At 37.1% G+C, this 12,392-nt stretch overlaps 1 protein-coding gene across 3 annotated transcripts; it reads left to right on the plus strand.

Moving 5' to 3' along the window:
- Positions 1-839: 839 nt before the first annotated feature.
- Positions 840-11,858, plus strand: LOC122094700. Of its 3 annotated transcripts, none has more exons than XM_042665297.1 (15): positions 840-1,083; positions 2,172-2,345; positions 2,536-2,647; positions 2,736-2,873; positions 5,208-5,312; positions 5,546-5,629; positions 5,715-5,830; positions 6,003-6,104; positions 6,212-6,325; positions 6,422-6,478; positions 8,593-8,659; positions 8,791-8,844; positions 9,332-9,409; positions 11,104-11,139; positions 11,571-11,858. In XM_042665297.1, exons 2-15 carry the CDS (start codon positions 2,326-2,328, stop codon positions 11,661-11,663), a joined length of 1,176 nt encoding a protein of 391 aa, XP_042521231.1. In that variant the 5' UTR covers positions 840-1,083; positions 2,172-2,325; the 3' UTR covers positions 11,664-11,858. The 3 variants fall into 3 exon arrangements, with proteins under 3 accessions (XP_042521231.1, XP_042521232.1, XP_042521233.1); XM_042665298.1 differs by having other exon boundaries at positions 840-1,065; XM_042665299.1 differs by having other exon boundaries at positions 840-1,042.
- The last annotated feature ends 534 nt before the right edge of the window (positions 11,859-12,392 follow it).

The following is a 12,392-nucleotide window of genomic DNA, read 5'->3' on the forward strand; positions in this document are numbered from 1 at the left end:
TTTTAACCCAAATTACAAAAAAAAATAATAATAATAACAATAAAAAGACCCGCGACCATGAAAATCTGAAGAGTGTCCAAAGTATTCAATTTGTGGACTAACCAAACTAGCCCTCTACATGATAGAAAAATGCCACCATTAGCTGGTGTAGAGATTCTCCTCTACATGGTACTTGTATGGGAAATCCTTTTTGCTTGACTTGTGCTAGTCTGGTAGGATGAGTGCCGTGGCTAAAGGATGACATTTTCATCTTCCTACGGTGGTTAAAGTTAAACAAGGAATCTTCATATACGAATTAGATTAATTGTTACAATAAATCTCTTTCTTTTCCTTTTTTTTTTTTTTTTAATTCCTTGTTTATAAGGTTCCCTTGGTGGCCCATCTAAGTATAAAAGATTTGCCATACATGTATATAATATTTATATTTTAAAAAAAAATTCTATTAAAGGGGAAGAAGACCCTCTCTCTCCCTAAATCACACTTAAGTGCATGTATGGCTGAATATTTGTTGGTGGGTTGTTGTTAAGCTCAAGATGAAGGGCAAAGTGATAAGAGAATGAAATCTCATAATTTATTGGGTACAACACTGAACCGGACCATCCGATCCAATTATGAATCAAGCCCCAAGAATGGACCGGACCATGCTAATCAGACCGGATCCATATGATTATCAGGTTACATGTGTACCAAGGTTTTAAGAAGCAAGAATAGGATAGGTGAATCAGCTGATTCGGACCAGAATCGAACTGGTCCAACCAATTCCGGTCGATTGGTTGGAATAGGCACTGGACGGTCATTTTCATCCTATTTCCAATTCAGTTGCGCCACGAAGGACTAGTTGGTACTCAGTACAAAACTGAAAGGTACTTAAAAACGCATTTACAGATCATTCAAATTTCCGTGGAACTGCGAATTGCGAAGGAGAATCGATCTCATTTCTTTATCTGGAGAAGAAAATCAGAGGATTCGTCGTCGTTCGTAGCGTTTCTGAACTCAGAATTGTCTCTGTTGGTCCACTATTACGATCCACGAAGTTCATCAGGTCCCTAATTCTATTCATCACAGGTTTCGCTGAATCTAAAGGTTTTTTTTTTTTCGCCATTAAAATCTATGGCTTGGATCTTAGTACTTCTATCTGATAATCGATTTCCATGAGTTTTATCCATTCTGTAAATCTAAGTTCTGATCTGTTTTTGTCGTTCTTGGTGGATTTATGTGCCTGCCCTGTGTATAAATTAATAGTTTGTGTGAATGGGATGATTTCTCCTTATCGAAAAATGGATGGAACTGAAGAAAAACCTCCAACGATATTGATCGTTGTTTTGTGAATGTTATGCTAATCATTGAGTAATCGATATCCAAGTACACATGGAATGCCTTTGGACATTCCTGGAGTTGCACTGAAAGTATAGAACCTGGTACTCAGAGATTTGGAAATCAAGTTTTGAACCTCTTCTTGAAGTGTATGAAGTTTTCATTTTCGATTCTGGTTGGCATTATTCTTACTTCTAAGGAACTAATGGACAAGGAAAAATTCCCCTCCTTCGATACCTCAAAACTCCCTATTTGAGAGGGGGTTTGGGGGTGGGTGTGATCACTTGAATCCACCTATTGGGACTAATGTGCCAGAGGTGTCCTTGTATTGTTCATTGGGTGTTGACTAATGCAAGTCTGACTCTGTTGTCTGTTGTAACTTTAAGTCCTGAAATCTTGCTTCCCCATTTCATCAAATGATGTTGTCTATCCTAAAGTGATTTCCATCTATATATGAGGATGTTTTCTTTTCGATTTAATGCGACAAATTGAACTTATGATTATATATAAGGGAAACAATGAAAGGGGGAAAATTGGCAGAAGGGATTCCATTAATGATGGATAATTGTGTTAGAATGTTTGACCACAACTGTGTTGATAAATCGAATTCAAATTTCTTGGTGATTACTCATTATTGAATATCTTAGTGCCTTTTAGAAATGGGAGCATTTTTTCACTCCCTCTCCCCTCCCTCTTCCCCCTACATCTTCTAGTGGTGAACAGTGGTGTGAATATTGATTGAAAGAGAACTGAGCTCCTTCTCAATGGGGGAGAGAAGATAATGATTAACATTTTTTTAATAGATTTATGGAGAACACCTTATCATATGGCCACCTCATTTTTTTTTTGTCTGACAGAGCTAACCTTGAACACACTCCGTAGAACGTGGAACAGCATACATGTTGTTGAAGAATGCTCCATTTGGTACCAAATTTCTCTAAGGTCTTGCCCCGATATTCCACTGACTATCATTACTGGACATGTGACTTTTGAGTTGAGGGATACACCAAGATGGGAACTATCCATCGCAGGTTTGTATATAAGTTTTATGCTCTTTGTATATATACTACAGCTAGGGCTGCCACTGTTTGCCTCTGATATGCTTAAGCACATTCCATTTTATTTTCTAATACTCCAGCTCACACTCATAAGACAGGCTTCTCATATTGATTTGGGGTCTTCAGATAGAATTTTTAGTTAGTCCTTCTTACTGGTTTGCAGTGGAGTTCCGAAGAAATCAAATGACAATGCCAGACTTATCATCACAACTATTCTTGGAATAGTATTTGGTTTTTTTGTTGGTATTTCATTCCCATCTGTTTCAGTTACTAAGGTATATTTTCATGGTGTCTCTTGATCTTTTTATAAGTTTGATTTGTAAAATCAGTACGAAGCTTCTGAGTTGTTTTGGAATCTTGCAGCTTAACTTACATTCTGGTGGCCTTTTATCCTCCATTGATGCTGCCATTATTAGCGAAAATAGATCTGGCAGAACTTCTAAAACTGATCCAAATAAGAGCAAACCCTCTGAGACTCGTGGATCAGGTGATATTCCAAAGGTACTTTCCTTCTGACCATTGACTTAGTTTTAGTTCTGTTGTTTTTTTGGTCACTATAAAAGATCAGTGGTCCAATTAAACTATAACTTGGAATCCAACGTTAATTGATTGTGTCAAAGGTTATCAGTTCTCAATTTTAATCTTAACTTCTATATTATTCAGTATTAGAAAAACAATTCTCTCAGTAAGTAGTGGCTATTCTTTCTCTAAGAAAGAAGGCGTCAATCTCACTCTTTGTGGTGAATGTTGATACTCAATATTTATGTGATATAAATTTTGCTTCTCCTTTTGCGTGCTCTTATAATATTTCAAACATATCCTATCCAGTTAGTTTGGGACAGGTGGGGATGTCCTATGAGTGTGTTGAGGTTTGCCGACTGGACATCTAGACTAGATTTAGGTGATAGAAGTATAGAACAAAGGATGATGGGGTTTAAAAAGTTAATAGTCAAATAATAGTGAAAAAAATGGGTTAGATAGAGGTTGTGTGGATGATGATGGAGGGATTGTTCTAAGGAAAGGATGGAGCAAGAGGCTGATTGATGAGTGGTATGATGGCTGAATAATGTTACAGCTTGTGCTTGGTATCTCAGTCTCAAGGTCAGACCTTGGTGATGTTTACCTGCAAGAATATCATATCAGATCTGACTCTACGTTTGAAGCTAGATAATGGCTTAAATAGAGGACCCTATTGGCAAATGTAGAGTACAAAATGATGCATTCAAATCAATCTCTCATTCAGTTTAGTGTCTGTCAATTGCACCAGCCCATCTCTTCATGCCCGTAAGGGAAATGTGTTGTTAGTTTTTTTTGGCCCCCATTTGAAGGGAGGATTTTGATACTGCTGAAGTCAAAGCTATTGTAGAAGTTTTATTCAATTTTTGCCAGAGACTTGGACTCATCTTACATTGAAGGGAATTTGTCTTTGGTTATTAGGCAGATGGATGTTAACAAATTCCGGCTTTCCTCGGAAGCTACGACATCTAATTCAAAGAGCTAAAGCATTGTTTAACCTGGAGAACACCTCATTTTCTTCGAGATATAGAAGTGCAAACTCCCTAGCAGATTCTCTAGCTTGTGAAGGTCTTGGGAGAGATTTTACTGTGTACATGTGTAGAGCCTTATCCAATTGTGCAGTGCGAGATTGTTTTAGGTCCTGCTGCCCTTTGGGGGGGGACATTTTTATATGATGTAGATCATTGAATGCTAATATATATCTCATGTCAGACTTACAGTTCTCTCCCAGCTTGTGCCCAGTAAAATTTGGTTTGTGTGGGTGTGTATATTCAAAGTAACCAAGTTCAACCTAGCTTACAAAATAATCCTAACCACTGAAACATTTCTTTCCGATTGAAATTCTAATTCTAGAATTTTCCAATTCAATTCCACAGCTAAAGGCTTTGCAAAATTTAACTAAATAACAATCTCTTGAGATAGAAAGAGCCCTTACCTTGAATCAGGTCTCAATGTCTTATACTATTCATCCTCCATTAGCTCTTTGGAATGGTAAGAACAATTTTACCTTGAATCAAATCAAATCTAATCCCTTAGACGAGGAAGGAATTGCATTCATTGATCTGAGCTTTGAAGCCTTCTTCCAAACCCTACTTATGCATATGGAGTGGGACCAAAGTAATGTAGGACTGGATGGAAGACTCAACCAGTGGCAATTTATTCAGAGAAAAGAATCCGGAATAGGGAGATTAGATAGAACAGAAAATCAGATGGTAGGATATAGTCGATACTCCAATCAAATTCAAGTGATGCAGAGGGGAATACCTGCTGAAAATCTGAGTTCCGTCCAATGGTTAAATAAGGAGATAATGGGTAATTCTAGTAGTAATTGGACTGGGGGTACAACAGTAATTTGACTAAGGAAATTAGGGTTGAGAGCATGAAATTGATTCCGCTAATGGAGAATATAACAGGAATAAAAATTGATGCAAAAAAGGAGTTTGATTCAAGTATAAAAAGCAGCAGCTATAACAAGGACGGGCAAAACAGGAAATCGGAAATAATTTAAGATCAACAGGTCAGAATTAGGTCAAACTCATACCGAGTTCATAATTAGGGTTTCTGAATATATGGTCAAAATGTTGAAGAATTCTAATGGTCGGATTGCCCTAGACAGATTTCATGCAAAAAACAAAAATAATAATAAGAAGAATAATTCTATGATCAATATACTTGTTTTGTCCTTGGCTGAATCCTATATGCTAAATTGGACATAGAAGAGAGATTTGCTTCTTTATTTCTTCTTTCCCTCAGCTGCTATGCCAAAATAATGGCTGGGTCTCACTTTTAACATTCCCTTGCCTTATTGACTTGCATCAGATATATGTTTCAACAAATCCTCGTGGTGCAGAGTTATTACCTCCTGGTATTGTTGTGTCTGAGTCAGATTTCTATTTGCGAAGATTATGGGGAGAACCCAGTGAGGTACACTTACTTTTTCAGTGAACCATTTTTTCTTAAGATGCTTGTGCCCACATCTTTGTGTTTCTATCTGTCCTTTATTTTAAAATGTGTGCATGCATGGATCTGTCATCTGTTGTCAAGCAGGGGTAAATGGTTGCAAGCAAGATCTTGAAGGTTTTATCTTTGAGTTATTGTTGCGTGAATTTTCTCAGTGATGGGGCTATCTTCATATGATTGATGGTCTTAACATGCAGGACCTGAAAACTAAGCCAAAGTACTTGGTGACATTCACAGTTGGATTAGATCAGATGAATAACATTGATGCAGCTGTTAAAAAGGTTACATAGATTCTCCATATTGTTATGTTTAATGTTGTTTATTTGCAAAATGTTCTAAGGCTTGTGTTTTTACCCTCCCTTGTAGTTTTCTGAAGATTTCACGATTTTGCTTTTTCACTATGATGGTCGGACAAGTGAATGGGATCAGCTTGAGTGGTCACAGCGTGCGATTCATGTGAGCGCAAGGAGGCAAACAAAATGGTACTAATTTTTAGGATTTTCCAATTCCTGGGTTAATTTCTACGGTAGCATTTCCTCTCTCCTCAGCTCTTTTTTTTTTTTTGGGGGGGGGGGGTGAGGGTGGTGATTCCTGACTTTTCATATGGGCAACAAATTTGCGCTACTTTCTTTTAACTTGCGACCTCTTTTTCAGGTGGTATGCAAAGCGGTTTTTGCATCCAGATGTAGTGGCAGCTTATGATTACATTTTTATCTGGGATGAAGACCTTGGTGTTGAGCACTTCAATGCAGAGAAGTGAGTACTTTGTATCTCTTTACTAGTGAAAAACTCCTTGCAAATTGATAGAGTATAGTATCTCTGTGTTTATAAATAATGTTTATACTTCTTGTACCCATTACCAGGTACCTTGAGTTGGTAAAGAAACATGGCCTGGAGATCTCTCAACCTGGACTTGAGCCTAATAATGGGCTTACTTGGCAGATGACTAAGAGGAGGGGTGACAGTGAAGTTCACAAGTAGGATTTCCTAGTTAATGTCTTTTGTCCTTAATTTTTTAAGAATATTTCTTACCATCTGCAGTAGTAAATTGTAAGCATCTTGAGTATATGCAGGGAAACAACAGAAAAAGCAGGCTGGTGTGGTGACCCACAGGTTCCTCCATGTGCAGCGTATGCTTTCTCCCTCCTCCACCCTCTTCCATTAATTTGTTTTATTTGTACTTTATCAATTGATCTAGGGCCCCCTTAACTGTTCATGTAGGATTCTTTCATAGAAGATGGAGTTCCTGAAGAAAATGGGTTGGATAAACAAAGTTGGTGATAGAAATGGTTATGGGTTTGGAAAAGCTAAAATGCAACCTCTATTTAGTGGATTCCAATACCCAATTTCACTGCATCTGTGATGCAGGAAGATTCACAAAATAGTGAAGTACGCACGGCAATGGGCCCTGCTAGAACCATAAATAGAATTAAGAAAAGAAAGAAAAGAGATAGGGGCTTTTTGACCATTGACAAAGCTTGGGTTTGACCATAAAACCTGAAGGACAATCATTCCATTGTCCATATCCAAAAACTTAACCCTTCTGCTCAAAATATCCTGTTTGAAATGCTTTACATAGCCAATAATCAGACAGCTAATTCCCTAACAGAGTTTAGAAGACATCCTATAAATTTACATTTAGCAACTCTATTGAGTGTTTAACCCATTTCCTAAATAAATAAAACTGCAAATTTAAGAAATAAACCAAAATAAGACTCCTCTCAAATTAGACTTTTAAAATTATGATCCCGGCCACTGATTGACACTTTGTTAAAAAGTTGGTCATAACCTTATATAATTTGGAATCACAAGATCTTGGTCTCATCGGATAGGTAACTCAATAAAGTATTAAATGGCACTAAAATCACACTAAAAATATGAGTTTAACCATCCAAAAATTGACCCAAAAGAAAGTGAATTTTCTGTAATACAGTTCTCCCAAACTCTAAAACTATTCCAATGGTTTATCAAACCAAACGAACTCTTCTCTAGGATGCTCCTCTATCAATCTGTGATGCATTTTCCTTTCATTTTCCCTATCGTTAGACTCATGATTCTAAATCTCCTTGAAATTTCCTAGTTTCGATCGAAATCTTCCAGCTTCGAAGAGGGCCGAAATGAAACCATATGTCAAAACTCAAATGTAACTGGTTTTGAGGAAATTTCCCATATTTCGGACGGTTTGACCAAACTGGTCCAACCCATTCTATATAAAGTCTCTTATTTTGTGGGATATACACATTGTTTCCCATATTTCAACAGAAACTCTTTAAGTTTTGTGGGTTTTGACCAAGAAAGTGGAACCAAGGGAGAGGATGATTGAGGGGTGAGAGTTTTATCCTTACCATCTTGCATGATATCTTGTTTTTCAATTCTAAAGTATGTTTTGACTGTTTTACATTTCCAAGTTATATGTAGATTTAGTGTGTATAACAAATTAATAAGGCTAATATACAACATCATTCACCGTACACTAGCAAACTTGGGTCAACACTAGTCCATTTTGGGTGTTCTTTTTTATTAAAATAGTTCATGGATTAAGTTTAAAAGGTAAAAAATAGGCTGCACACAAAAAATGAGATTTCACACTTTCTGGGGGGTCAAAATCAAGGTTTCCACAGCCCAGAAAAGTATCTGGTTTCCCCGAAATTTCGCAGGTTTCGACCTATATTTGGTTTCGACCAGGGTCAAAACCTGGTCGAAAACCCGAGATTTAGAACCTTAGACTTTTGGAACCTTTAAAATACTCCAATATCATTTCAAATAATCGGCCATGCTATAATAATTGTTGTCCCTAATGAATAACTTTTCTCTCTGTTTTAAATTATTTTATTATGATGTCTAGGCCCTAATCTTGTGCCCCATCAAAATCAGATCTAAGACCTTAAAGCCTAGGAATCATTGTCCAACTCTAACTGTAGTTTTCCTTGTTATTGGCTAACAAATTTTCCCTAGGGTGCCAAAGCCCCAATTTCTCCTACCTTTAAAATTCTACAGGGACTTCAACTTGGGTAATCATCCCTTCAGATTTCCTACTGGATCACTTCCACCCAGCTCTCCCTCTGCCCTATGTTTAAACTTCAGAACAATCGGGAGGAATCACCTGTATTTAACCTGGTGGTTTTTGTGGGGTATAGAATTCAGTAACTCGGTTATGTTTAAGTCCAACTAAACTCTTAATCCTTGAACTGTTTATGCATTCTTTACATTTTTTTTATCTATTGTTGTTTTATTCATTCTTCAGGTTTGTGGAAATTATGGCCCCTGTTTTTTCTCGGAAAGCTTGGCGTTGTGTGTGGCATATGCTTCAGGTATGAGTTGATTCTTTAAGAATCTAATGCCCCACTGCTAAGGTTCTGGTACCGGTATTCTGGGACCTATTTCATTGAAAGCTTCCCAGCTTACACTATGGTAACCAAATAAGTTTTATATGTACTTGTAGAATGATTTGGTACATGGATGGGGACTGGACTTTGCACTAAGAAGATGTGTCGAGGTCAGAATTCTTTTCCTCCTTACCCTTTCCCTTTCTGGTTAAATAAATGTATTCATTTCATTGGTTTTATTTTATTTTTTTAATTGGCCACCCATTTATTGTCTTTTAAGAAGAGGCAATCTAGATGTTATAAATGTTGCAATCTGTTGTGTTGCTTTTGAATAAGATAAAAGGTACTTATTTAAGAGACTGGATGCTCTGCAAATCACCGTGGCATCCATCTGATTTAGTTCACAATCCAAATGAGCATCCGAATCACTCAAATAAACATTGATGTATTGTATGGTGGATTTGATGTAATTGATTAGTCTAAGCCATTTTCATTTTCCATATTAAGAACTCAGATATTTTTTTCTCAACCTCTATTGGACCGTTTTGTCTTCCGTAATTCTTCACCATCAAATGAAATGTAACTTTGGTTCATAGGGACATTGCTTCCATTTTAAAATTTCATTAATCAATTATTCTACTAATTGTTATTGTACAGCCACCTGCACATGAGAAGATTGGTGTGGTTGATTCGCAGTGGATTGTTCATCAAGTGATTCCTTCCCTAGGGAATCAGGTTTGACCCCTTCTTAATGAACTCATGATGTATTTTCTTGAAGCCTTTGTGGACTTTCTTAGATGCTTTAAGTGTGTGCAGTAACAACTGGATAGGAGAATTAAGATAACCCTAACCTTCCAGAAGTAAAGAACTTATGTTGTATGCAATCCAGGAGCAACAATCAAAATCCAGGACCCATGTATTGAAACTCCACCACCTCTCTACCCCGCAAAAAGTAAATAAATAAAAGGTGGAAATATGGTACTTCAACCATCCAGAAGCAAATTAATCATTGTTGCTTGGATACGGGTACAATTGTAGTATTACTTAGGTTAATGGGTGCCAAGGAAAATACTGGTATTGAGAGGCGTATCAGAAAGGCAACTTCAGGAGATGCATTGTGGATGCTCAGAGATTCATATGGATAGGAAATTTAGAAAGACACATGGAAATAAATAGGAAATACTTGTAAATCTTCATGTAACTAAAGAATACTATTTTTTGCTCAGGAATTAAAGAATAGTTGCTGTGAGGCATAACTGACTACGTACACACACACACACACGAGGGTCGGTGACACATTGTCGTTGTCACCAACTTACCATGTGGCAAAATGGCAGTGGAGCATGAATGACTGTTGGTGATTGTGTTGACTATTGAAATGTCACCAAGCATTGTTATATTTGGTTGTATGTGTGTGAGAGAGACCAATCCAACTACTTTAACAAGCTATATTATGAAAGATTCTTTCAAATCCTATGCATGATTTTTGAGTTGATGGATGATGGAACATGTACCAACCATCCTGAATAATATGTTGAACATGTCTTGGAAAATGAGAAGGACAAGGAAGAGGTGGTAACTCTTGATCCAACCAGCTCCAACCAACTTTTTTGTTTCCACTGGGGTTAGGCTGTCATGCACTGTTGACCAAAAAAATTATATAATAATAATAAAATTAAATAAATAAATAAATAATAAAATTAAATAAAATCCTGCAATTGGCAGCAAAATACATTCAACTTGAAAATCATAATGCAATTACATAAAAGGAGAGGCTAAGCCTTTGGGAGGAGAAAAGAACTGATTGGCATACAGTGGCAAGGAACTAGAAACTCAGTGACAGACCGCACTTCCTACCTCCTACCTGGGTTTTCCACTTTTAAGTTATCCTGAGCCTGTTTGGTTGTGGCCTTGTGGGTCAGATTCAGGATATGTACTCTTGCCTTCAGTGTTCAAATGAACTAAAAGTTGACTCCTTGAAAGATGATGATGGAATACCCAAATTTAAAATAGTAATGCAATAAATGTCTTGGTTGTGAGCATATTCCATTTTAACTTAACCATTGGACATGTTATTTAAGGAATTATGGAAGTTTCAGAGAGAGTACAAGAGACCTGTGAGAGTGTCAATTTTTTTTTCCTGGTCTGCTGTGAATGTGTATGTTGCACCTAAAACCTAATGAAACAAATGGTGAATCAACAGCATCAATACCCTTCGTCTGGGATGTGCTTTGTAGTGGATTATTAGTTTTCTGAGCAGGACTGGGTTTTTTTTGTTCTTTATCCTTCTAAAAAACACAGAATAGTCTGCCATTTTATGTATGACCATATTGTGATCCTTGAACTTCCTTTGTTTTAGTGATACTCTTCATTCATGTAGCGTCATTTTAAAGTTTCATTCGTTACCCTAAACCTTGTCAAATTTGCAGGGCGAGGCTGAGCAGGGGAAAGCACCATGGGAAGGGGTATTTTCCCAAATCATTCTGTATTCATGTTTTCTTCACTAACGTTGCTTCATATTTTTTTACTTTTTATTTATTTTTTTTTTTTGTGTGTTGTGTGTGGGTGGGTGGGTGGGTAGGCATAGAGTGGTTTTGGATCTTGCATTAGATCCAAGTCGGTATCTGAAATTCCTTTAGCACATACCTGGATTCTAACTCAAGATTCTTGTATGTCTAGCCATATCTGACCGTAGATCCAGATACAATGTGAGTGGTCAAGTATCTACATAAGTAACTTCCAGATCCAAGTACATAAATTGGATCTGACCAAAACTTAAAAGAATCCAAATCCAGATAAAAGATGCATAGTCTCTGTGGATCTTTTCATCATCTCTCTCTCTCTCTTTCTAAAGCACTGTAAATTATTGATTTCTATCTTTTCCCACAAACCACAGGTAAGAGAAAGGTGCAAAAGTGAGTGGGCAGAGTTTCAAAATCGCCTTGCTAATGCCGACAAAGCTTACTTTGCTCAGATCGGGATGGGATAACTACTAGAATTCTTTGCTCAATTTTTTCTTATCAGTCACCTTTTCTGTGAATGCCTTTATTGTATCCTTTCTTATTCTGAGGGTGTTAGCTTTTTTGTTCTTTAAGTGAAGTTTTCTTCCTTACTGTACCTAGCGTTTTCCCGCAGCTGTTGAGATACATAATTACTAAAGGAAGATAATTTCACTTTCTGTCCATATGGCAAGACTTTGATCATAGTTCCAGTTACCTTTGTTTAGTTTTTTTTTTCCCATCCGACTCCCACCCACACCCCTTTTTTTTCCCGTCGGCTACATTTGGAAAACGTTTCTGGACAACGAAATCTTGCGCTACTTTTGTTCAGTATCATTTCAAATTATTCAGTAATTATTTCATATTTTCTTTTCCTTTTAATCCCCCCCCCCTTCCTTTTTCTTTTGGTTTCACGTAAATCATAGCACTTCTTGTCAAACTATCAGAAGAGAGACGTCTCTCTAAGATTAGAAGCTTGGAGGAGAAGCTAAGCCCCCTCACATGGCTGTTCACTGGAAAATTTACAAGGCATCCAGGATCCACCATGTATATTCTAACTGGGTGATGGTGGAAGATTTTTTTCAGGCTCGACGTCTGGTGTTATTGTTCACTTATTGATACAGTTGGTCATTTTTGGAGGGCACTTAAGTTCAATACTAATATGACCCTACATGGTCTAGTTCAGGGTGGATCAATTGTGAAACCAGACCAATTGAATA

Source organism: Macadamia integrifolia, chromosome 12, assembly GCF_013358625.1.
Source record: "Macadamia integrifolia cultivar HAES 741 chromosome 12, SCU_Mint_v3, whole genome shotgun sequence".
NCBI classification, from domain to species: domain Eukaryota; kingdom Viridiplantae; phylum Streptophyta; class Magnoliopsida; order Proteales; family Proteaceae; genus Macadamia; species Macadamia integrifolia.

Excerpts from the sequence above, each read along its gene's own strand:
- LOC122094700 (XM_042665297.1), top strand. The coding sequence starts at position 2,326 with ATGGGAACTATCCATCGCAG. Across the intron at positions 2,346-2,535 it reads ATGGGAACTATCCATCGCAG|TGGAGTTCCGAAGAAATCAA; the intron begins GTTTGTATATAA and ends ACTGGTTTGCAG. Across the intron at positions 2,874-5,207 it reads GATCAGGTGATATTCCAAAG|ATATATGTTTCAACAAATCC; the intron begins GTACTTTCCTTC and ends GACTTGCATCAG.